A 25290-nucleotide genomic window follows, 5' to 3' on the forward strand; every position below is an offset into this window, starting at 1 on the left:
GTAAAGATGAGTTTGAGTATAAATTGTTAAATGTAGTAGAAATGAATAGATTAACAAATATTTTAAAAGGTAAAGAAGAAAAAGATTTTGAAGATACTTGGTCAAAACTGTATAATTGGTTGAAAATATTAGTTAAAGGTTAAACATTTATATTATTTATTTTTTATTGTTTAAAAAGATAGAGCTGTGGTAGATTCTGTATTCAAATTTATGTTAATAGCGTTGAATTAGTTATTATTGAAAAATAAAATAAATTCAGTAAAAAACAAAAACAAAAAAACAAATAGGCAGTCTCCACAGCTTAGAGGGAACATTGTCTAAGACCCTGGAGTGCCACAGGCAGTCTACTGGGCTACCTGGGCAATGGTTTGGTTCAGTATAGACTCTGTTTTTCAGAATATGCTGTGCTCCAGTGCTTACCACAAAGGCATCTTGGGCTTCACACATCTTAGTGACAGAGGTCTGGAACTCCCCAATGAAGTCATGGCCCCCGTCGTTATCATAATCATAACACACAACCTGGCAAGAAAAAGCAAGAGAACACTTAGGGTTTTGCAGAGTTCAGAAGTGTCTTCATTTCTGAGATGCACTCATATTTGAGTATTGTTTAATTCTGCAAGGGTTAAGAGAGACTTCAGGGCTGCATTCAGACATCAGGATCAATGATACACCAGGAGTCCCCGACTTTGTTGAGCTTGTGGACACTTTTGGAATTTTTAAAAGAGGCAGTGGTCACAATCACAAAATGGCTGCCATGGAGAGCACAGCCAACCACAAAATGGCTGCCATGGGAGACCGGAGCCAATTACAAAACTGTAGGAGGTCCCAAGCTGAGTGCCTTCCTATAATGGTATTTCTGGATGGGTGCTCCCTGAAGACACAAAGGTGATGTCTCCTGGGCTCTTCTGAAGCACCTCCTACTCTAGTGAAGTGGCGGAAAGTCAGGATTGGCGCTTTGCTTTGAAAAAGATGTTTTGAGGAAGAAGGAAGTGGGCATCAGGAAATCCACTGATGAACACTGTCGCACACTTGGGCACCATGTTGGAGATCAGGAACTCAGATCATGGTTTGTGCAGTAAACTTTGTAAGTAACAAAACCAGGCATAACTCTAGTTGTCTGCTTCTCATTTCCTTTCTGCTTCTCAGCAGGGAGGACACCCTCCCTGCATGGCTCTGTGGTGAGGCAGAGGCAAGGGGCAATGCAACTCAACAAACTGTGTTTGTGAATTCAGACATCACAAGCCATAATTAGTATAAACAATGGTTAACAATCCAACTACAAACCCTAGCTTGAAGCCACTTTCCCAAGAACAGAGAGGGATTTATAAAGTCACACTTTGCTTAGAACTTAGAACTGGTGCAGGCACTGCACTTTGGTCATAGGCAGTGTTCCCTCTAAGCTGAGTTAGTGTGAGCTAGCTCACAGTTTTTTAGCCTCCAGCTCACACATTTTTTTCTTCGCTCAGGAAGGATGGCTCCAGAGCAAACTAATTTATGCAGTAGCCAAATCACTCGCTCACAACTTTAATGCCAGTAGCTCACAAAGTAGAATTTTTGCTCACAAGACTCCACAGCTTAGAGGGAGCATTGGCCATAGGTACAATCATGGTGAACTGTTCTTCCTGTTTGCAACTTATGCTGATTATGCACAATGGTGACTGGCTGGAAATCAGTGAGATACAGTAGCAAACTCCCCTCCCCCCCAGTAGTGTCTCAACATTTAAAAATTTACCACCTTAGAGAGGAACAAGAAGATAAAGAGCCACACCAGTCACGGGAGATAAAAAATAAGGCCAAGGCCAATGGTGCAAAATCAGTTAAAATATATTTTATTAGTTAAATTTCCAAAAATTCCCCAAAAGGAGATCTTTTACTCTTTTTGAAGAACTACTGCAAGCTGAACAGATTCTCATAATGAAGACTGTTGGCGAAAATGTGTAGGGTATTTTTTGATATCTAATAATCGCAAAATTTTTTGAAATCTAATACTCGAAAATCTTAGGAGGAGGAGGAGAAGAGAGTGGATTTATACCCCGCCCTTCACTTGGAGTCTCAGAGCGACTTACAATCTCCTTCTCTTTCTCTCCTCACAACAGACACCCTGTGAGGTAGGTGGGGCTGAGAGAGCTCCGAGAGAACTGCTCATGAGAGAACAGCTCTGAGAGAACTGTGACTGGCCCAAGGTCACCCAGCTGGCTTCATGTAGAGCAGTGGAGAGTCAAACATGGTTCTCCAGATTACAGTCCGCTACTCTTAACCACTACACCAAACTGGCTCTCAGGTGTTACTGGAAGGTGTTACTGGATTCATATCTAGCTGTTCTATTGTAGACCAACACGGCTACTCTCTGAAACATTTAAAAAGTATTATTTGAAATAAATAAAGGGGATGATAGTGAAGAAAATACATTTAAATTAGTGATGTGAGCGCAGTAACACGCTAGAGACCAACAAGATTTTCTAGGGTCTAAGCTTTCGAAAGTCAAAGCTCCTTTTGTCAGATATGGTATCTTGTTGGTCCCAAGGTGCTACTGAGCTAAAATCTAGCTGTTCCACTGCGGACCAACACAGCTACGGTAATGCTGTATTTTAACAAAAAAAGAGATAACTTGCCTGAAGCACAGGAGAGTGCCAGTCTTAAAGACTTGTTGTAAGGTACTGCCAACAAAAAAACGTCTTTTTCACTGAATTAAAGCAACACGCAAACCATGAAATCATGGTGCTGAGTTAATTCTCCCTCTAGCTTTCACCACCCTCAGGGCCCAGGCTCCTGATTTTAAGGAAACATCAGATGTTTATTCCAGGTCCAACATGAATAGCTTGCTTTCCCCTGCCAAAAAAATCACTCAGTGCTCTAGTTAGAGACTTTATTTAAAAAATAGTATAACTAAACATAAGAAAATTAAACAGGATCAAAGATACACTAATGACACTGGCGTATAGTTCCAGATGGTCAGCCGTGTTGGTCTGAAGCAGTAGAACAAATTTAGAGTCCAGTGGCACCTTTAAGAATAAACATTTGTAAGTCTTAAAGGTGCCAATGGACTCTAAATTTGACACTGGCATATGTAAAAGCTATTTTGAGTAAATGAGAATGCATGACTCTCCTAATCCAGGGATGATGAATCTAAGAATGAATCTGAATTCTAAGTCTTTTACCAAAAGCATATGCAGAAAAGGTATCCTCTGAATCTGAGAAGTTCATATGTCACATAGAGCTGTGGGCTTATACAGAGTGGATATGTGAAAATCATGTTTCCCAGCTCTTCTGTCCTTACAGTTGCCAACCTCCAGGTGCTGCCTGGAGAATTCCCACTATTACAACTGATCTCCAAACAACAGAGATCAGTTCCCCTGGAGATAATGGCTGCTTTGGATTGCGGACTCTATGGCATCATATACCCGTGAGGTCCCACCCCTCCTCAAACCCAGCCTTCTCCAGTCTCCACCCCCAAAATCTCCAGCAATTTCCCAACCCAGCCTGGCAACCCTAGTTATCCTTCTGAACTGACCATTTCATAATTTTATTCTGAGCATACAAAGAATAATGCTGTGACGGCTAAGTATGGCTGGCCAATTACAGTATCACTGTTCTGTCTCCTGTGATTTATGATGGCGGGCAAACAGCTATTCATGAGCAGTTCTATCAACTGTTATCAGAATTGGTTCATGCAAGCCGAAGAAGCTTCTTGAAGATGCTGACTTGCAGTACAACAAGATGGGTAGCCATGTTGGTCTGTCAGTAGCAGCAGAAAAGAGTAAGAGTCCAGTAGCATGCGTCAGAAGCGGTCCCATCAAGGAAGCAGCCGGCCAGTGAGATACAAGAGTCCGCCGGAGAAGGAAAGAAGCCGAAGCCAGAAGATACAGCAGGTCCACCACCACCAGGGTGCTGGTAGGAGATCCCCACCCCTATAACATGTGGCCTTAGGTAGGATCAAATAGTTCTTAGAACACCCCCTGTAAACCGCCCAGAGACCCCTTAGGGGGTTAGGGCGGTATAACAAGTTGAATAAATAAATAAATAAAATAAATAAAGACTAACAGGGTATGAGCTTGTGTGAGTCACTGCTCACTTCTTCAGACTGAGCAGTGACTCACAAAACCTCATACCCTGCCACAAATTTTGTTAGTCTTTAACGTGCTACTGGACTCTTGCTCTTTTTTACTGTTGCAGTAGAACAATGATAAAGAAAACTGCCTCTTTGGAGTTGTTACAGGAAGTCAGAAGCAGATTCAATGAGTTTTAACTTATTCAGGCTCATTTATGCTTTCTAATGGTACAAAGCCTATTAAAAACCTTATTACTTATTTATATAAAACGTTTCTATGCCACCTTTCCACCCAATAGGGGATCCAAGGTGGTAAACATTAAACCATTAACGCATTTCAACCATTAGAACATTTGAGACATTAAAACAACCATTTTAAATGTTTTAATGTCTCAAATGTTTTAATACTTTAAAGTACATATAAAATATTTAAACAATTCTATAAAACACATAAACACCTATAGCAACACAACTGGGGGGAGGCCAATGACAGTTATTGGGGGAACACTGAACAAAGCAAAAAGGGTCTTTACCCACTGGCAGAAGACAAGGATAGATGGAGGCAAACGAAGTTCCCTGGGGAGGGATTTCCAGAGTTAGGGGGCCATGTCCAAGAAGGCCATTTCTTGGGTTGCCACTCCTCTAAGACTTATGTGGAGGAGGCACACAAAGCAGGACTCCCAAAGATGACCAGAGTGGGTTGCTGCAGGGTTTTAAAGATCAAGACCAGCACTTTGAATTGGGCCTGGAAGCAAACTGGGAGTCAGTGTAGGTGGAACAAGACTGGAGTGAATACTTACATACTGCCATGACTGATTTATATTAGATCCCATGACCAGGGGAAGGGGGAAGCCAGTCTTGAGTTGCTGACTGGTATGTCTGCCAAACAGGTTGCCAAATGCTGGAGGTGGGGAGAAGACCTGAGATTATGGGAGAATCCCAACGGTACATCTACCCTTGTGCACCTCGTAAACCAAGTGAAGGAGGATTCAGCTGCTATTACCTTGATCTGTTTTTCAATATCCCCATCGCACAGCGATATTAAAGGCACAGTGAACGGCTTCCACACGGGATCCAGCGTATATTTAATAACCTAAAATGCAGAGCAAGGCAGAGAAATATTTGTGCAAACAGGTAAACAACACAGTTCAGATTCACAGCAGAAATTGGCAACAGATGCTCCAGGCCAGACAGTGAGGTCCGTGACTGATTTTTTTTTAACACCTCCGTCCCATGGAATCAAGACAGTGATGCAAATTACCAGCTAGCACCAAGGCCAGCTAGAGTAAATATTAAGCATAATGGTCTCAAATGAGGATATGGTTTCCATATAAGTTGTATTTCTATATGAACTTACTAAAATGTGTTGCAAATATGCTGTGCACACAGGTGATCTCTGATTGCTCCAGGATAGGAAAGAGAGCAGGATGCTAGATTCTGGAGAGCTCAGAGGCTCCTAGCAGTAGGGCAGTGAAATTGTGCTACCCACATACTAGGAGGTTTCTGCATACTTGAGAAACTGCTGGGTATGAGAATCTTATTAAGTTAAAAAAGGCATTCCTCTCCACCCCCCAAAAAACAGCCAATGCAGTACTGAGTATACCCATCATCAATATATCTCATTCTCAACATGACCGAATCTGTGAATATTTAAATCTGGAAACTGAAGCTATGAACAAATTATACAGATCTTTCTACAATCACAAAAAAGCCCCATGTTTGCAGAAAAAAATCTGAAATCTAAAAAGGGGGAAGGTTAAAAAAAAAGAAGCTCAACTATTAGAAACAGAGCATACAGCTTTAAGAAACAAATGCCCTCAATGGCTGTTACTAGGGAACCACAACAGTACTGCCAACCTTCAAACTTGGTTTCTGTCAATAAAAGGTGGGGGAGGCAGGGCCCTAATCCAGGCCTGTTTTGGCTTTTGAGGAAGGACTCATCAGGGCTAGCCCAGCCAACAACCACTGGGTGGCTTGTTACCACCTGACTTGCATGATCCAGGTCCAGCTGCTTGCTAATGTTCAATAACAGCTTCCCCACAGTGTGGTGCAGTGGTTACAGTTTCAGACTAGGATCTGGAAGACGCAGCTTTGAACCCCCACTCTGCCATGGAAGCTTGCTGGCTGACCTTGGGCCAGTCACACCCTTTCAGCCCAATGTGCCTCACAGGGTTGCTTTGAGGATAAAACAGAGAGGAGAATAATCTTTGGGTCCTTGCCAGAGAGGCAGGATATAAATGAAGTAAATAAATAACAAATATAGATGAACACAAGGGAGCACATAAAAGGTAGGCTGGTTCGTGAGTGGCAAGGTGAAACGAAGCACGGAAATGGGAAGATGTGGAGGTTGTCAGGAGGAGAGAAAAAGGAAATTGTGTGGGAGGGGGAATACAGAAGAAAGTCAGGTGCCCGCACAAGACTGTGGGTTCCCCACCATGCAACTGGGCCCAGGCCAGCAGCCAGTGTTGCACAACTCAGCCACCGTTTTCTTGGACAGGGGCTGCCAGGGAGAGGGAAGACAGGAAAACTGAAGAGCAGATAACTGAAGACTCTACAAGCTTATAGTATTCTGAAGGAAGGAAATTTGGATCTTGGGTAAATTCCCAGTCATTTATTTCCCCTCTCCATTACTTCTCATGGGCTGCCAACTTGCATTTGTTGATTTATTGTGGTTCCTTTCCCCAGGACTGCCACATACACCCATTTCAACCTGCAAACCCCAACCTGATTGATAAACATTGCTGCTCTTCCAGTCAAGAAAGGCTAGCCTCATTTTGTAACTAAGAATGATCTGAGGAGGTTCAACTTTGCACACAAGGGTGAAGTTACGCTGTCCCTCACTCAGAGCAGTGCCACCATTTAGTGCATGGATTAATTCTTAAAGTTATAATGATTGTAAAACACTTCCTACATGAGGTTGGAAGGATCAAGAAGAAAACCTCCACAACATACAGTTGGAACAGCGTAGAACCAAGATGCCGTAAGACACTCAAACCCTGGTGTGGGCGGAAGGAAGGATGCACGCTTACAACCCCACATGCAAGATTCACACTTTATGGATGTGTCAGTACTAACACAAATCTGTGCGAAGGAGGCAGCTCTTCCGCACTGTGGCTCTTCCACTTTTTCTTCCGTGCTGTTTTTCTACTGAAAATAATCCTCCAGGATTTTATATTTTTTGCCCCACAATGAAAAAGAGAACCATATATTTTCTCCAGCAGAGGTAAGAGCGCGTTCATTCAGACACTTGTGCTGAGGATGAAATCTTGCGCCTGGAAATGCACTAAAAACCACCCTCCATTAGCTTAAAACTGTCAAAAATGGCCATCATTGGCCCCGGTCACATGGGAGGTTTAGAGCCGGAAGAGGGACGGATCGGGGGCGCAGCAAACGGGCACGATCCCACCGCAACATCTGGGAAGCGTTGTGCACCCGTCCCCGATCCGGCCCTTCAGGCCGAAAATCCGTAGTTAAAAGAAACCACCTACAGAGGTGGACTTACCAGAAAGGCCGTATCAAGCGCGGCCATGGGATCGCCGGCGCGTACTTCTGCCGGCGCATCCGAGGCTCCTGGCCGAACTGCGCATGCGCACACATGAGCAGCCAGCTGTCTCGGTCTCCGGTCGGTGGCTTCCTCCCCAGCATCTGATCGTGCTGGGGAGCAACGGCGTGGCGGCTCAGGGGATCTATGTGATCCCGCTGCCGCCGCGCGTTTCTTTTGGCGCGGCTCTGAATAGCCGCACTTTGCCCGTGTTTTTTCTGCCGTGTGGCAGGGACCATTGTTAGAGCTGAATGGAACTCTCTCTTAAACCTGATTGACTATGCTCTTTACTGAAACACAGTCCAAGCATGTTAGTGCGCCTTGTGGACAGGAAGGTGGGTATTTTCAAAGGCCCACATTGGTGCCATTTTATTTCCGTCAGCCTCTCTTGCCATTTTCCCATCAAAGTATTTTTTGAGAGCTTAAAAAAACCAATAAATTGCTTATTTTGCTATAAAAACCCTCAAAAAGCCATTCGGTGGTGCAGCTGGGGGAAAATGCAGGAGAATGCTGATTGAGAAGAGTGCAGAGAAAACCTCCTACATGGAAGCCCCATTGTCAGTTCTAATGCCTCTGTATTTGAGGCAATGAATGCAGAATGAAGAATGGATGCAGCCACCAGTCAGTGCTTTGTCCCATCCATGGTAGATGGGTTAAAACCAACATCTGTCTGGGTAGTGAGACCTTTTAAAAATATTTCTAGGATTTAAAGACAGGAGGATCATGGAATGTAAACAATCAGTCCAGAGGAGTTAGCTGTGTTAGTCTGTTGCTGCAAAATAGTAAAAAGCCCAGTAGCACCTTTAAGACTAACAAACTTCATTGTAGCATAAGCTTTAGAGAAACACAACTCTCTTTGTCAGATGCAATCAATGACACCCGCTTCCAAGAAACGCGTTTAGGATTGGCATAAAAGAGAACAAGTGTACAGCTTCAAACTCCAGAGCTACCAGCAGCTTAAGAAAGGGTTAACAACATAAAAGCAAATCATACTTTTTGTCATCATGCATAAATCAATGATCCAGGCAGACAACCCTAACATTTCTTAAATCCATTAGAGATTTTTAAGTACCAAATTAGAAACGGAATGAACTTCTGTGCAGATATATCCTAAACCGGTTAGCAAAAGAATAATCTGATTGCAACAGAATGGGTATCTGTGTATAGTCCGTTCATGACAACAAAGTGCCTTCCTTACCTCTGTTCGGTGGACCAGCATCCATTTCCCATCATCCCCTGGTTTATAAAACTCTAAAAATGGGTCTGATTTTCCAAACAAGTCCTGTGAAAGGGGGTGGAAACATTATGAAGATTTTTACAGTATCTGTTATCACTGCCTAGGATAACCACACAATGGATTATCATCAGAAGGTAAAAGAAAGACTGTCATGAAGTTGTAATAAATCAGACGCACCTAACAACTCTTGTTACTTTCTCCCTGTGCTACAGTTCAAATTAATGAGAAACGACGGAACTATAAATCTCAACACTCATAAATACAAGCAGGTAGCAAACCTCAGCAGACTTTTCCAAAAGCAACAAATGTTCTTGGTAAGAAACCAGCTGCTGGAGCTGATATCCAAAACACTGGCCTTGTCATGAAATACAAGACCCCAGAAAGTTTGTCAAGGGTTCAGAAAGCTTAACTGGGGGAACAGTCTTATGTTTGTCAGTCGGTCTCCCAAAGGGCTGCCCAGTACTCATATCCAACAGCCACACTCAAAGAGAGGTGGCAGACACAGGACATCCCCTTCGCTTGTTTTTCTTTCCCCTTCGCTTGTTTTTCTTTCTTATCTGAAAATATCATCAGAAACAGAATGGCAGGAGGGAAGAAAAGCTCAGCTCTTTTCCTTCATGCTTTGTGCATGTAGTCAAAATCAGCCTTCTTCCCAAATTGTTTTCTCACTGGTGGAAGAAAAGATACCCATTAGGACATGTACGCTTCCCCAGTGGGGCACACAGCAACTCCCAGGGGCTGTTTCAGGTTGGGGAAATGGCGGGGAAGGCTTATGCCTCCTCCCCTCAAGTGCTGCAGTTCTGATCCAAGTTGGGCTGCTGGGAACCTGGGAATTAAGGTCTGAACACGGAACACCCCAGAGTACATCTGGATGACATGTGGGGGACATAAGGGCTTTGTAACACACAGTTACAGTCCGAGTCTGCAACAGTCCCTGTATTCTACTTGAAAACTCCACAAGCTTTCATTCAGAATTGGGATCCTTCCTCTGTTATTAACATCTTAAAGTAGAAAAGATATATCCTTTATGATTCATGCCTTTCCCCCCTTTAAAATGCTAGCAACAAAAGCAGGGAGCACACAGGTTAAATGGTTAAAACCCTTTCCCTTCCCTGCATGACCCAGAGGCAAACTGAGGTTGCAAGTTGTATTTAATGGACCCAATGAGAAACGTGATCTCTACCTTGTCTGTTTCAGCCCTGAGACTGGGGGCTCCTCCATCATACCCTGAAATATCTATTTTAAAATTTGCTCTCCCCCTTTAATGAAAGGGGGCAAACTAAATGTCTACCCTGGTGATAAGTTCTGGGGAACTCAGCGCAGCAGCTTACTCGCTCTATTCTGGTACCTTGGCTGGCCCTAATCAAAAGATATTACATGACTGTTGCTTTTGGAGTCTGCCAGAAGCGCCTCAAAAGGCCAGTTCATTTAATAAAGCAGTTACGAGAAACTTCCTTTCCAGAAAGCTATTTAGGATGCTTAGTTTCATTTAACTGCTGTGTGTGGGTGTGATTTTCATACGTGTTCGTTTTATTGAGTTTTACACATTACACTTCTTTTAAACATGAGGTCAATCAATAAAGAAACAAAAGTCTTAGCATGAAAGGGTTCTCCACAGCCACCACCATATTTAAATGGACCTCTCAGCACCTAAACTCACAGCCTTGGCACACTCACTGCTTAGAGTTGCCAACAGCTCCGTAACCAGAAAGTTTTGGCTGGTGGGGCTGGGGCACTGGGGCAAGGGAGCGGGGAACTTAATTAGATTACTCAACAGTTTGGCGGGTAGCAGCGGCAGGGAGGCTGGGGAAGAAAGGGAAGCCGCCCTGCCTCTTCTGGTCAGTTTTACTCCATGGATCTTAAGAACTCATGCAAATGGCAAGCCCTTTTAGAACCATTGTATAAGGTAGTGCCTATGCCCTATCTTTTTTATCTAGAAAATCATGAGTTAAGGAGAATGTTTACCCTCATGAGGTGGGATGCCCTCCCTTCAGCGGTTTCAGAGGGGAGGTTTAATTTAAAAAAAACCCTTGCTGATCGTATATGTCGCTGCTGCAGTGACGGAATTGAAACCTTAATGCATGTTATATATGACTACAGGGCTGTAAGGACTAGAAAGCTCCTAATGAAAGACGAATAGATATAATTTGTTACAGGACTTAAAAGGTTTTACATGCATGCTCTATTTGATATTCATTGTATATATTTCATTTATGTTTGTGGTTGTATGAATTTAGTTTGTGTTAGTTTGTTGTATTAGAGTGCTGGCTTTTTGCTGTGAATAAATTTGTTGTTGTACTCCCCTCCAGCAGCTGTTAAACCTAACAGCTGATAGGTAGGAGTGAAAATGACTAGAAGTGGCAGAGCGGCTTCCGCTGCTGTAGGGGAGAGGCACACGGGTGTGTGTATGAGGGGTCTAGCATCCTTCTGGGGTGGGGCAGGGCTCATCTACAGTGGGGGTCCATCCCAAAGGCCCGCCACGGCTATGGGCCTGGTTGCCAACCTCCAGGCAGGGCCTGGAGATCTCCTGCTATTATGGCTGATCTCCAGATGACAGAGATCAGTTTCCCTAGAGAAAACGGCTGCTCTACAGAGTAGACTCTACGGCATTATATCCAGAGGTCCCTCTGCTCCCCAGACCCTGCCCTCCGAAGACTTCACCCCCAAATCTCCAGTAATTTCCCAACCCAGAGCTGCATCCCTACTGCTGATGGGTACTCTCAGACCAAAGAACTCTGGTGTGCTAATACTGAACACACAGGCACAGCAACCTGGTTTAAGCGCACGGAACACTGTAGGGGTAGGATTTCTCTTTATAACCAGCGTCCTATTTAAAACCAGACCTCAGCTATCTCAGGAGCCTTTCAACCGAGCAGTGGCTTTTAAAATACCGATCATTATTTTAAGCAACTAAGCGTCTGGCTGGCAACAAAGATGCTCATTGGATCTGAGGTGCGGGTGAACATAACAGCAGTGGGCTAGCGAAGACCGCTGAATTTATACTTCAGCAAAGAAAATCCTGTGAAGGCAGAGAAAAAGAAAATAAAACGCAGGGATGTCTCAGAGGGAAAAACACACAATGGTGCACCACCAAGCACAGAGCAGCTCCTTTCCCAGTTTCTCTACAGCAATAGCTGATTGGCCTTGATGTACAGTGCATCAAAGAGCCCGGGAAATAAACATGGCCCTAACCACCATTTCTGTGGCTTCTTTTAAGAAGTCTTTAGAGATTTCCTAGTTAAAGGGACTGCTTGTTTTCTATGCATTTGCACACTTTATTTATAACACACACAGTCTTTCTGCAAAAAGTACACAAACGACATACATATATTTATCCAAGCCTGACTAAATGTAAACAAAGGTGTCTGACTGCCTTCCATGCGTGGAACACATGCTCCAGGGTATCATACAGACATTGCAAGCCTCCTTTTCGCAAGATTCTAGACCTCATGATGAAGAAAGCTGCATGAAACAGGAATGAAAGGAGGCCAAGGAATACCCTTGCTGTTTGCGTCTTCTCTACATTGACTCTCTTTTACATACACTTTTCAAATGCTCTACATAGCAAGTGGATGGGGGGGGGAATGCTTAATCTTGTCTGTGTCTGCTGAATCTCCTTACAGACGTCCCTTAGGTTGGCATGCCTCCCCCCCCCATCTGACATATTCAGTCAGTCAGTCAAGTTTATTCTGATCTGAGATCAGAATTCAAATCAAAGTAATCAGCAAACATTTACATCAGTTCCAACACTAGGTAAACTAATGCACTAAACATAAAATACAGTACTGGGTTAAAGTATTAAGGCTGAGTCATACACTTCTGTCTCATTAGACATGCCTGAGCACAAAATCTGGCTACTTTGGGGGTCGTTTTGTTACAACAATCTCCAAGGAGGAGAGAAATATAAAACTGATTGGTTCTACCTGGGAAACTGGATAAAAGTGGAGTAATATAAATATTTTGGATATTCTGGTTAAAATCGACAGTATAACAAAACATGCTCAATTGTTTCTACCACATCTGAGAGGCATGGGCAGAGAGGTTTCTCATACGGAATTCGAGCAACTCTCCCTTCAAGAAGGGCAGATGGAAAGACATTCAATCGGGCAAAGGTAACGGCTCTGTGACGTTTAGGGTATTCCAGCGTATAGATAACATATTCAGTCAGGGAGTTTAGCTGCAAGGGAAATGACTTGAAATGTTCCGGAGGGCATTTTTAAATGCCTATGCCTATGTCTATGTCTTTTCTTTGTGTTTGAAAAACCAATAAAAATATTACAACAACAACAAAAAAGAAAGAAAAAGAAATGTTCCGGAGGGCATTTTTGGAGAGGGGAATGATCAGTGGTTAGGGAAAGGGCACCTTCCTGCCCACTGTAGTTCTGTAGTGGGGCAAAACATACAGGTAGGAATCCCAGGGCTGACTCCAGTGCATTATAGGTCTCTAGCGTCAGACCTCACCTAACATTTCTAGTGTGCTCAAGGATCAAACACTAACCTCCTGAATCACAATTCATACACTGTCAATATAATAATAACAATTAAGTACCATCCTGGAGGTTTCTATTTGTTTGTTTGTTTGGCCATCTTCTGGGAATGGAGCAGGAGTCACTGGGGGTGCGTGGGGGGGTAGTTGTGAATTTCTTGCATTGTGCAGAGGATGACCCTGGAGATCCCTTCCAACTCTATGATTCTAAGTTACAACTGACTCATGGCAACCCCCTCATGGGGTTTTCAAGGCCAGATGGGCAGAGGTGGTTCACCATTTCCTTCCTCTGCATAGCAGCCCCAGTGTTCCTTGGTGGTCCCCCATCCAAGTACTAACCATGACCATCCCTGCTTAGTTTCCAAACCCTTGGCAATATAGTACTATCGACTGATACGGCACTTTCTAGGGGTAACCACAAAAAGACAGCTTCCTGTCACAAGAACCTTCTGATCTAAATTTCTGCAGCAGAATATAAATAGAACCACTGTGCCAAAAGGGGTGGTGTTGTCATAGGCCTAAAGTATGTGAGGTTTCACCGTAAGAATATAAAATCTGATAGTCTGCTGTGATACATTGGGAAAGTATGAATTTTATTTGGGGAGGGAAAACATGTACCTTTTTATCCAGCTTTCTGCCAGCCATGCTGAGCGTGATCACACGATTATCTGATAGTTCTTGGGCTGCTATCTGAAAGACAACAGGAAACCAATGACACAATTTATTATTCACTACAAAAGGAATAATTCACTACAAAAGGGAGCTGCGGTGGCTCAAGTGGTTAAGACGCTGAACTGCAGGCTGTGGAAGGTCAGTAGTTCAGCAGTTCGAGACCCGGGTTGCCATATGACGGAGTGAGCTCCCGTCTCTAGTTCCAGCTCCTGCCAACCTAGCAGTTCGAAAGCAAGAAATTGCAAGTAGATAAATAGGTACCACTTCGGTGGAAAGGTAACAGCGTTCCGTGTGCCTTGGTGTTTAGTCATGCCGGCCACATGACCACGGAAACGTCTTCGGACAGTGCTGGCTCTTCAGCTTGGAAATGGAGATGAGCACCGCAACCCTAGAGTCGGATTCGACTGGCTTTCGAGCAAGGGAACCTTTACCTTTACCTTTTACAAAAGGAAACAACATGAACCCTATATAAAAGCTGTTGGGGGAAGGGAGAAGCATGGTTGGGTGTTGGGCTGAGGACTCCAGAGTTACTCAGAGTCCACGACCCCACCAGGATGCTCTATTTGCGTGCCCTACCTCTTCAAATTAAGCTGACCAGTATGGCTGCCTGGCCCACAGTCCTGGACCCAGCGTCAGAGAACCCAATCTCAACGTTTCCATTTACACAGAGATCAGTTATTCATCGGGCACTTTGCACAAGCTAAAACACTCCACCGTGGACTCGTCTTCTCAGTTACATGTCACAAGGTGCTCTGTGATTCTTTCATTAAAAAACAAACAAACCCACCCCCAAAAGCCAAGCATTGCCTAGGCAGACTGCACACTTGAGTGGAAGAGGGGTGGGTAGACAGAGAGAGACAGAGTTATTACTTTCCCAAAAGTTGCTCAGTTCAAAATCATATTCCCCACGCTGCTTTATCACCCACAAGCCAAACATATGGGGACTTCCAACATTTTGCCTCCCCTGGAGGAAATGCAGCTTACAGGTGGCAATTCTGAACAGAACAACACAGCATAGGCAATAGATCAAGATGCGTAGCTGTGTTAGTCTGTCTGTAGCAGCAGAAAAGAGCAAGAGTCCAGTAGCACCTTAAAGACTAACAAAATGCATGGTGGGGATGAGCTTTCATGAGTGAGTCATGAAAGCTCATACCCTGCCGCTAGGGTTGTCAGGTGCCTTCTGCCCGCTGGTGGGGGGATTTGGGGGGCGTTCTAGGGGTGGGCAGGGATGTCAGAAGCCCAGAAGTCCTGTCATCGCGTCCATGACATCGTGGCAAAGCTCTAATTTTTGGGCAAAACTCTATGGTAAAAACAGCTACAAACCACAGAGTTTTGCCAAAAAGTGTAGTGTGTGACCCCCGACACAATGATGTTACTTCTAGAAGTGACGTCAGTGTGTTGCTGCCATGGTGTGGGGACTTCTGTTTGGGGGCAGAGTTCCCCTGCTGGCCAGTGGTGGGCAGGAGCCCGCAAAACCAGGGGATCCCCCATCCCGACCAGGAACCTAGCAAGCCTTACCTGTCACAAATTTTGTTAGTCTTTAAGGTGCCACTGAACCCTTGCTCTTTTCTACTGCTACAGCCTAGGCAGACGGTGCGTTTCAGTGGAGAGAGATGGTTAACCCTCCCTGTAGTAGTTTTTCACCTTAAACTCATATTCACCAGGATGCTTTTTCACCCACAGACAAAACATGCAGTGATCCCACATTTTCTCTCCCCTGGGGGGGAAAAAGCAGCTCATAGTGGGGGAAGCTGAGCAGGAAAAAAAACCCAGCAGGGAAATGGTTAGTTCCGTAGCTTCTCTCTGCTCACCCTTTCTCTGCACTGACCAGTAGCCAAACTAGGCTGCTTGCTTAGAAGACAACACAGAGGAGTGGGAATGATTCACATTGGGCTTGCAGCACTGCTAAAAGGGCGTGTTTTAAATCTAGACATTTCCCACTCTCTACATTGGATAAACAGGTCAGTCCCTACACAAAAGAATAAATGGACACAAATCTGACATTTAAAAACTGCAACACTCAAAACCCAGTGGGAGAACGTTTTAATCTTCCAGGTCATTCCATCACTGACCTAAGAGTGGCAGCCCCCAAACAAAGACATTTCAAGGGGAAATCTCAACATGAGATTGCTGAACTGAACTCAAAAGTTCAGAACAATGAATCCCTCAGGGCTCAGTAGGGACCTAGGATTCTTATCTTGCTACAGATGCTAATTTTCTGTCCTCAAGGTATTTTCCCTTCTCCTCTAATCAACATGCACCATATCTTTGCATCCTTTACAAGCATTCTTCGCAACACCCCTCCCACCTTCTGACTAGAATAAAAAGGTTCAGGGTGGGATCTCCATGTCTACTCCACTCCTGACTAATGAAGGGAGTTCTCACTCTCAAAAGCTTATACCCTGAAACTCTTGTTAGTCCCTAAAGTGATACTGGACTTGAATCCACCTGTTCTAGGGAACCCTGCTGCCTTGGTGCCTTGCTTGTTGACTGGCCACTGGGTGAATGGTGCACTGGATCTTTGGCCTGATTTCTTCCAAACCTCAGAAGGGCTTTCAGCACTCCCCATAATAGCATCCTGACTAGCAGACACACAAGAACAAGTTATGCAAATCTGTTTGATTTGCATTGATAATCATATGCAAGCCTACTTAGTGTGTATGCTTTGTTCATTGTTGAACTAATCTGGTTAATTTGTATATTTTACTCAGCTTGCACAATTGGGGTTTTCTCTGCACGGAATTGCAACCATTGTTTTAAAAATCCTCAGTTTCCACAGCCCTGACTCCCTTGCCTACTAATCTGAGCACATGCTGGAAGTTTTTAAGGACAAACTATGGATGTGATGAGTATTTAAAAAAATATGTGACATTATGGAAAAATGTCTTGCCTCACTCACTGCAGGCAGGGTATGGAATGTGGCCGGGGGAGGGGGGGATATGGCATTGACCAGGGCTCAAAATAGCTTTTCTCTGTTAACAAAATGTTTGCTTTCCAAAATGATTTGAATAAAAAGCAGTGAGTCACAGAGTCTTTGTTGGTGGAGATAACCCACAATGAGCTGGCAATTGCTTCTTCTTTTCCCCTCATTAGTGGCACAGGGCTAGAAACCTGAAGTCACAGCCACTGGAAAGGAGGTACATGGAAGGGGCTGTGGTCTTGAACTCTGGTCAGGCACAGTGCAGAACTCAGCTCTAGCCAGAGATTACAGGCTCTTCTGGTGTAGTGGTTAAGTGTGCGGACTCTAATCTGGGAGAACCGGGTTTGATTCCCCACTCCTCCACTTGCACCTGCTGGATGACCTTGGGCAAGCCATAGTTCTGATAAGAGCTGTTCTTGAAAAAGAGCAGTTTCTGTCAAGAGCTCTCTCAGCCCCACCTACCTCACAGGGGGTGCCTGTTGTGGGGAGGGGAAGGGAAAGGAGTTTGTAAGCCGCTCTGAGACTCCTTTGGGTAGTGAAGGGCGGGGTATAAATCCAATCTCCTCCCCCCTTCTTTCTTCTTCTAACTGCTGGACTTGTTCTAAAACTCACCCTCCCCAGGGTAGGGTTTCCAGACTCCTGGTGAGTTCTTGAGAACGCCTAGAATTACAACTGATCTTCAGAGTACAGAGATCAGTTCCCCTGGACAAAACAGCTGTGTTAGAGAGGATTCAATGGCGTTATACCCCATTGAGGACCCTCCCTGCCTCAGACCCAACCTTCCAAACTCTACCCTCAAATCTCCAGGAATTTTCCAACCCAGAGTTGGCAACTCTTCCCCCAGGCATGTCAAGGAATTTCAAGGCTAGCTACCAGGACCATTAATTTGGGTCCACCTTCAGAACTTTTTAAAATGCTGGATCTCTAACACTGAATCCCTGGATAATTCCCCACTGTGCACTCCACACTGTGAATGTAGTAGAGCCGCCAATTCCAGGTTGAGAAAATCCTGGAGATTTGGGGGTGGAGCCCTCCCTGGGTAGGACAGAGTTTGGGGGAAAGGAGGGAGGGAGGGGCCACAGCAGGGTACAATGCCATAGAGTCCACCCTCCAAAACAGCCATTTTCTCTGAAGGAACTGATCTCTGTAGTCTGGAGAGCAGCTGTAATTCCAGGAGATTTCCAGGTTCCACCTGGATGCTGGCAACCAGCTAGATATTTCCTGTAGCACAGAATTCATGCAAGGGTAAAATCACCACAGTATTCCCTTGTGTCTGCATAAGAAAAGGCCAAAACGTGATTGCTACCATGGGAAAATTGGTTTATTTGGCATAACAACATCTACGTGTTTTGCCTATGCTTTCTGGCAACATTACTATACAGATCCCTGTGACAAAGCACATTAGGGGTCATTACATCAAATAAAATTCCCCCCCCCCACTGCACCAATCACTTTTTCACTTTTTCTTGTACTGCTTACCGATGTGGCCCTCTTGTCTGAATCCCCTTGTGTCTGCCTTTGCAGACTGCTGGAGCGGCATATCCCATATTAAAGATATCGGTCATAGGCATAGTATTATGACAATACCTATTACCATTTTTTCTAAAAAGCTGGCAAAAAGCACTCTGGGGGCAAGGAGGTGGAATGGTGGGCAAGAGGGGATATGCAGAGAAAACGGTACTGGATGTGAGTGGGGAAGTTTGAAAATCCATTCCTTCTCATACACACTACAGGCAAACCTCTCCTTTCTGGAGAGATTGCATCAAAGGGGGCATGGGAAACACCAGGGAAACCATGGAGGAAGAAGAATTGAAAGAAGACATCATGTGGATGCTCTCATTTGATGGCCAGGCCAGGGCTAATTCTCTGTGTGAAAGCAATCACAGGCACAAAAAGGGAAGGGTGGAGAAATGGTGAGTCACATGCTAATGAAACAGAATAAAATTAAAAAGTAACGATGCCCTGTGCGCTGGCTTATGTATTATGTGGCACATAAATAAGGCAGTCAACAACCCTGTGTACACTATATTGTCAATTTAGTAGTATCACCTGTGTAACAGTGTGTAACAGTGTAATGTGAAACAAACAGGCGTAAATATAAACTGCTGCAATGGATACTCATTTTGAAGATTTTGCTAAGTCTATGCAAACTAAGCTCTTGGCTAGATGCATTAATGAAGAATTAAGTTAGAGGAGTATTAGGAAAATTGCACAGAAAATTACCACATACAGAAAGAAAAAAGTAAAAAAATAAATAATTTCAACTACTGCAGAATGGAAATCCAGAATAAATTGCAACATGACACTGAAAATGCATAGAGCTGAAGGACATTAGTAGTTAATACAAGAGCACCTTCAAGAACTTGATAATAAATTACTGTACAACAATATCAAGCTAAGAGGTATCCCAGAAGAAACAATGGATACTCATTTTGAAGATTTTGCTAAGTCTATGCAAACTAAGCTCTTGGCTAGATGCATTAATGAAGAATTAAGTTAGAGGAGTATTAGGAAAATTGCACAGAAAATTACCACATACAGAAAGAAAAAAGTAAAAAAATAAATAATTTCAACTACTGCAGAATGGAAATCCAGAATAAATTGCAACATGACACTGAAAACGCATAGAGCTGAAGGACATTAGTAGTTAATACAAGAGCACCTTCAAGAACTTGATAATAAATACTGTAACAACAATATCAAGCTAAGAGGTATCCCAGAAGAAACTGAGATGTCAGCCCAGCCCAACAGTTACTAGAAGCTTGTGACCTCATTTGGCAGGGGTGATCGAGTTGGGAGAAATTCTTTTTTCTTTTTTCTTTTTAAAAAACAGCTTCTGATTCAAATGAAACTATTCATGTTGACAGTGGTTATGGGACTAATTATAGGACATGACAACACGGATTATGTATTTTGGTAACATTCCAGGACAGTGATTCAAAGAAAATATGGAATCAGTTTGGGATTTAAAAAGAAATCCAAATAAATGTATGTAGGAATTCAGTGATTAGTCTGCTTACTGTACACATTTCAGGGGAGGTAGGAATTAAAACTTCTAATTTAAGTGCTACTAGAAAATGACATTGCTTATCATAGGCTTTTCCCTTTTTAAGAGGCTGACCAGACAAAGGCAGAACATTTATTATTAAAACTGAACTAGAACTAAAACATTTTTAGAAAAACTTTCAAGGTGGGGAAGTTGCCAGGTTCAATTCCAGGGGCTAGCTACCACCTAGAAATCCTTCAACGGTGCTGGACCCATCTACTCCCAGGCCTGCCTCTCCTGCTAATGTTCTTCGCTCATCAGCGCAAAGCCTTCTGAAAGGCCCACACTGTAAAAAGGTAAAATGGGCAATGGATCATTCATGCACATTCTTTCTGGTGGGACCTATGTTGTGGAACAGTCTGCCTGAAGCTATCATGAAGGTCCCCATGTTTCTAATTGTTTCACAAAATGTGTAAAACAGAATTGCTCAGGAGGGCTTTCTTGTAGAAGGAGCAAAGCTGTGGCATACTGGTTCAGCTCAGGAAGTGACTTTTATTAGGGATAAAGTCTTTGCTACACTGGCTATCTTGCTGCCTTAAACAGATATATTTGCATACTATGTTAGCAGTCAGATGCCTCCGCTCATGGGGGGCAGTTTATAGACAGAAAAACCATAAACACCCTTCCTATAATCAGACAGACAGACAGATAGATGATGGATGGACATTTCAGCTCAAATATCATAAGCTGTAATGCACTGACTGTCCTAAAAATGACACAAAAATGGATGCCAGCCAAGGACAAGTCTGGACATATAGTTTAGAAGTGTGGGAAACAGTGGCTGACCCACTAACAACCTCTTCCCCACCCTAAGGAGATGCATAGCTTAGGACAAAGGGTTTCCCAAGAACATCTTGCCTCACCTTGGACTAATCTCATTAAAACCCAGCCTCACTTCCCCTCATCCATTTACCCTAATTAGGCAACACTTAACATTATTCACAAAACCTGGTAGTTTTCCACTCTGATACTTAGAGGGTCCTCAAGAAACATTAACACCTATAGTTCACCTCAGAGAAACACATCAAGATTTCTCCCTTGTCCCGTCTCCATTATCCAACTCTGAAAAACCCATCAAGTTTTTGTTTTGGGGGCAAACACGTCACACTGCTCCATGGAGCATTTTCCCCTATAACTGTCACATGCTGCTCCAATAGCAGTGTGCATGTGTTCTCAGTGCCATACCTCACATCCCCATTTATGTGTGGGCCTTCTCTGTTTCTCCTGTTTCTTCTCCACGGACCTCGTTCTTCAAGATCAGTAACTATAGCTTCCTTGAAACTGCTTTCTACATCACACTGGCTTCTACTGTAAGAATATTTATCAACTAACAAAACACTGGCCCCGGCCACATGTGCCGGAAAACACGGGGGGTGGGAGGCATGGCTATTTGCACCATTGCATTCTGATCCGCCATTATGAGATCAGACGTGACGGTGGCGCATCGGGGTTTTGTCCTTTGGCGCGCGCGCGCTGCAAAGAGTACAGCTGGAGGGAACAGGTGCGTGCCGGCCCGATCACACTGAACAAGTCCGTCTGCAGCGGCCCATGTCAAACCATTTACTAGTAGATCTTTGCAGGCACTTTTTAACTGCGCATCTTCGGCGGCACGCCACAGGTTGGCCACGGGTGCGCTACGCTTGCCAGATGTTGCAGTGTGATCGCGCCCCGAAAATCCACCCAGCATTCATGCCTTTTGCACGGCAAATTCTCTGTGTGACCAGGGCCACTGTGGATTGGATCCTACCAGCTTCTCTGTCAGTGCAGGAGGACAGAGGGGTGATCTCACATAAATCCCCTCCATGCTATAGTCCCTGCCTCAAGTGGCTTTGGGGCACTGACCCAACAATTCCTGCCACAGCCTGTTTGAGACTCAAAAGGGACCTCTCCTTCCTCTTGAGCTAGTGGAAAAGCTGTTAGGATCTAACCCTGGATTAGGATGTTATTTGCAAATGCAGCCCTGTCCTGGATAGGCTGACTCCTCAATCCTGGACTGTCAAAAATACTGACCAACAACAGCAATTCTATCTTATCTGATCTTCCAGTTTGGGTACCCCCCCCCAGAGGTGAAAGTAAGCTGGTACAGGCTGGCACAGAGTAGCTGTAACAAAGCTGACAAAATAATATTTCCCACCTTCTGCTTAAAGCCCCACAACTCAGACAATGCAAGTAAGAAATGCTAGTTGCTTTCACCTCTGAGTACACGCTTAAAATACAAAGATTCTTAAAGAGTAGAAAGAATCCCCACTATAAATAGAGGTCTATTGCAGAATTGCAAAACAGGGTGCTGCAGGACAGAAAGTACTGGGCTTGGACAGGGAGTTCATGTCCCAATATAACCATGAAGCTCAAGGCTGAACTAGTCCAGAAGCCAGACCTCTTGCTTTCCACTGCAGAACAGCTGCACGTGAAGTGGGTGTGCTTAGTTGGGGAGAAATGGCTGGCAGGGGGAACATCTGCTTAAGCCTCTCCTCATCTGCCATGTTTCCCCATAAATCTTCCCCAGCAGCTTTCCCCCTCCTTACCAGATGTGTCCAAACAAACATTTGTCATATCAAATTAGAAAAAGCATTTGAACGAAAGGAATGCAGGAGGGAAGCAGCAGACAGATGGGAGGGTTAAGACCTCCCTGACCATTGCTTCTCTGCAAACCATCCATTTTACAGGGGAAAAGCAGTGCTGGTGGGAAACAGAGACCCACGTTTGCTGCTAACAACTGAGGTGGGCCCTAAATGGACAGTGATCCACTGCCTAATTTACACATGTCACCAATTATGCTTTTCAGCCCCTTCCCTACTGTTGACATGCCACTTTAATGGGCTAATATCAGGTTTCTGAACCAATGGATGGCTACACAGGCAAGCTGGTTTACAGCTGCAGCCTGACTTTTGCAATCCATGTGTGGTTTCAGCCAAACTCACCTCACCTGATAGTGACGATGATACAAATGAGGGCACAGCTAAATGTTACACGTGTCCCCCAACTGACTCATGGCACACGTAACATAAGGGAACTTTCATTCCCAAGCACTGCAGGGACTGTTTCTGATCATGAGCGCAGTGCAGTCAAAGGAGAGGCTTCAGCCTTCCCTCCTGTACTGTTTTCTTGAGCCAAAACAGCGACACGGAGCTCCAGAGTGACAAACAGGGGCCCTGTAGCTATTTCAGCTTGATAAAACGGTGTGGGAGGGAAGACTGAAGCCCCTCCTCCCCCATGCCGTGCTCATGAGCCCAAGTTGAGTCACACATAATATTTCGATGAGACCTGGGATAACCTCCAAGTACACCACCTTGAACTTCTGGGAGAACAAGTGAGACAAAAGCATAAAACTCGCGTTCCTTGATTGTCAACTGCTCATTATATTAGGGCTCAGGCATTTTACGTTGTTGTCCCATTGCCCACCCTTGGGACCTTCTGGGGAGGTTATGAGACGGACCTGTTTAAAAGAGCTAAGTGTGTAGTTGGAAGGTTGTAGATGCAGACTCTGGCTTATTGGTTTTAATTGCTTGTTTTAATAATGTCACGATTTTAATAGAGGATTATTTTCATATTGCATTTATTATTGTAACCAGTGTTCCCTCTAAGCTGAGTCAGTGTGAGCTAGCTCACAGTTTTTTAGCCTCCGGCTCACACATTTTTGCTTTAGCTCATGAAGGATGGCTCCAGAGCAAACTAATTTATGCAGTAGCCAAATCACCTGCTCACAACTTTAATGCCAGTAGCTCACAAGGTACAATTTTTGCTCACAGGACTCCATAGCTTAGAGGGAACATTGATTGTAACTCACCTTGGGTCTGGGCTGTGGCAAGAGTAATATAAACATACTAAATAAATACCCCTCCCTTGATGTTTCATGCCTGTTTGCCTCTTTTCCTGTGCCCTGCATATGTACCGGGAGTGACTCAAAGCACTGCAGCTATTTAACATCGGAAGCAGCTGCACGGAAAAAAGGTTTCGAAGCGTGCACCTTTGCAAGCCAAGCCACTTCACTGCTGCAGAGCCTCGTCTCCCCTGACAATAAATTATCCCATTGAAGCCAGTTTTAATACAAAAGAACCAAGGAAGGGGTAAATGGAGGGAGGGAACCTACACCACCCTCCCACATAGTCAAGTTCAGAAAGTCTGTTTTACAGTTGAAGGCGCAAGTCATCTCCATGCTGTCTTGAACAGGGTTAGGCAACTGAAGACTTACGGACAAAATCTGGCCCTCTAACAGACCGTGATTCCGAGGTCCTGCCTGTGTTGTTAGTACATTTTAGCCACTTTCTGGCAAAAGGCTTTTTTAACCCTTTCTCCCTCAGTACGAACACAAAGAGGCTTTGGCAGGCTGGCAGAGATGTCAACTGACTGCTTAAGCTGGTGATGATATGTGCAGAGTTTCTGCTGTGCTGTGTCAGCCGCAACCCGGAACGCACACCAACACAAAAAACAATCCCAAGTTCCACAGCAACAGTACACAGGAAGAGGAAACTGAACATGCTACTCCTTGCAAATTCTGCTCCTGAAGCACCTTCCCTATGAGGGAATGCTGAAGAGTCTTGGTCTTGAACTCAATCTAATTTATTGCGGCAGGAGCCAGTGAAACAGTACAATTCTGATATAAAAGGGATTAAAACAGTAATAACATGGGAATAATATAAAAACATTAACAGGAGAGAGTTAATAAAATTAGTAAAGTAAAACAGTGTTAATAAGAGAATCATACAATTTTTTCAGCTAAAATAAGTTTACGTTCCCTAATAGCTAAGCAACAAAATTTTGCCACAGCGTAAGTCACTGAGCTCTGAACGTCTTCTAAGAGGAATTTACGAAGGACTTCTGGCCTAAAGTCAAGATAAGACTACAAAGGGCTAAATCTAGACAGAAGGGGCAGTATAAGATGATCTCGTTCCTCTTGATAGAATCTGCAGAACAGGAGGACATGAGTAACTGATTCCACCATATTAGCCATGCATGGGCATATACGTTCGTGCATTGGGACTCGAGTGAATTTACCTTGTAGTACAATGGAAGGGAGTGCCTCAAAATGGGCTCTGGAAAAGGCCCATCTATAGGGTTTATAGGTAGTGTTATCTAAATAAGGGGCAACAGTAAAATTTGGCCAAGATTTTATGTTTCTGTAGTTCTCGGGTAGCAAAGCTTCTTCATTTTGTGATTCAATATCATGAAGCCTCTGCACGACAGCTGTTCTTGCCTTGTATAGGCTTCCATAGAAGAGATCTTTTGGAAATAGGCCAATCTGATTTAATTTATTAAGAATTCGTGTGGACCAGGCAGGGTAAGGATCCGAGGCTAAAAAGTAAGGTATTAAACCCTTTGGGTTGTAATGAATTTTTAGTC

General features: G+C 44.1%; 1 protein-coding gene across 1 annotated transcript in view; it reads right to left on the reverse strand.

Moving 5' to 3' along the window:
• Positions 1 to 25290, reverse strand: part of CPNE2 (copine II) — a 169039-nt gene that overhangs the window by 40187 nt on the left and 103562 nt on the right. Inside the window, exons 5-8 of the mRNA XM_015412816.1 lie at positions 13931 to 14002; positions 8788 to 8871; positions 5052 to 5141; positions 421 to 519 (exon numbers count right to left, since the gene is read on the reverse strand). Coding sequence (XP_015268302.1) covers positions 421 to 519; positions 5052 to 5141; positions 8788 to 8871; positions 13931 to 14002 — 345 coding nt within the window. The remainder of the gene's footprint in view (positions 1 to 420; positions 520 to 5051; positions 5142 to 8787; positions 8872 to 13930; positions 14003 to 25290) is intronic.

Source organism: Gekko japonicus, unplaced genomic scaffold (genome assembly GCF_001447785.1).
Source record: "Gekko japonicus isolate JY-2015 unplaced genomic scaffold, Gekko_japonicus_V1.1 scaffold1029, whole genome shotgun sequence".
NCBI lineage: Eukaryota > Metazoa > Chordata > Lepidosauria > Squamata > Gekkonidae > Gekko > Gekko japonicus.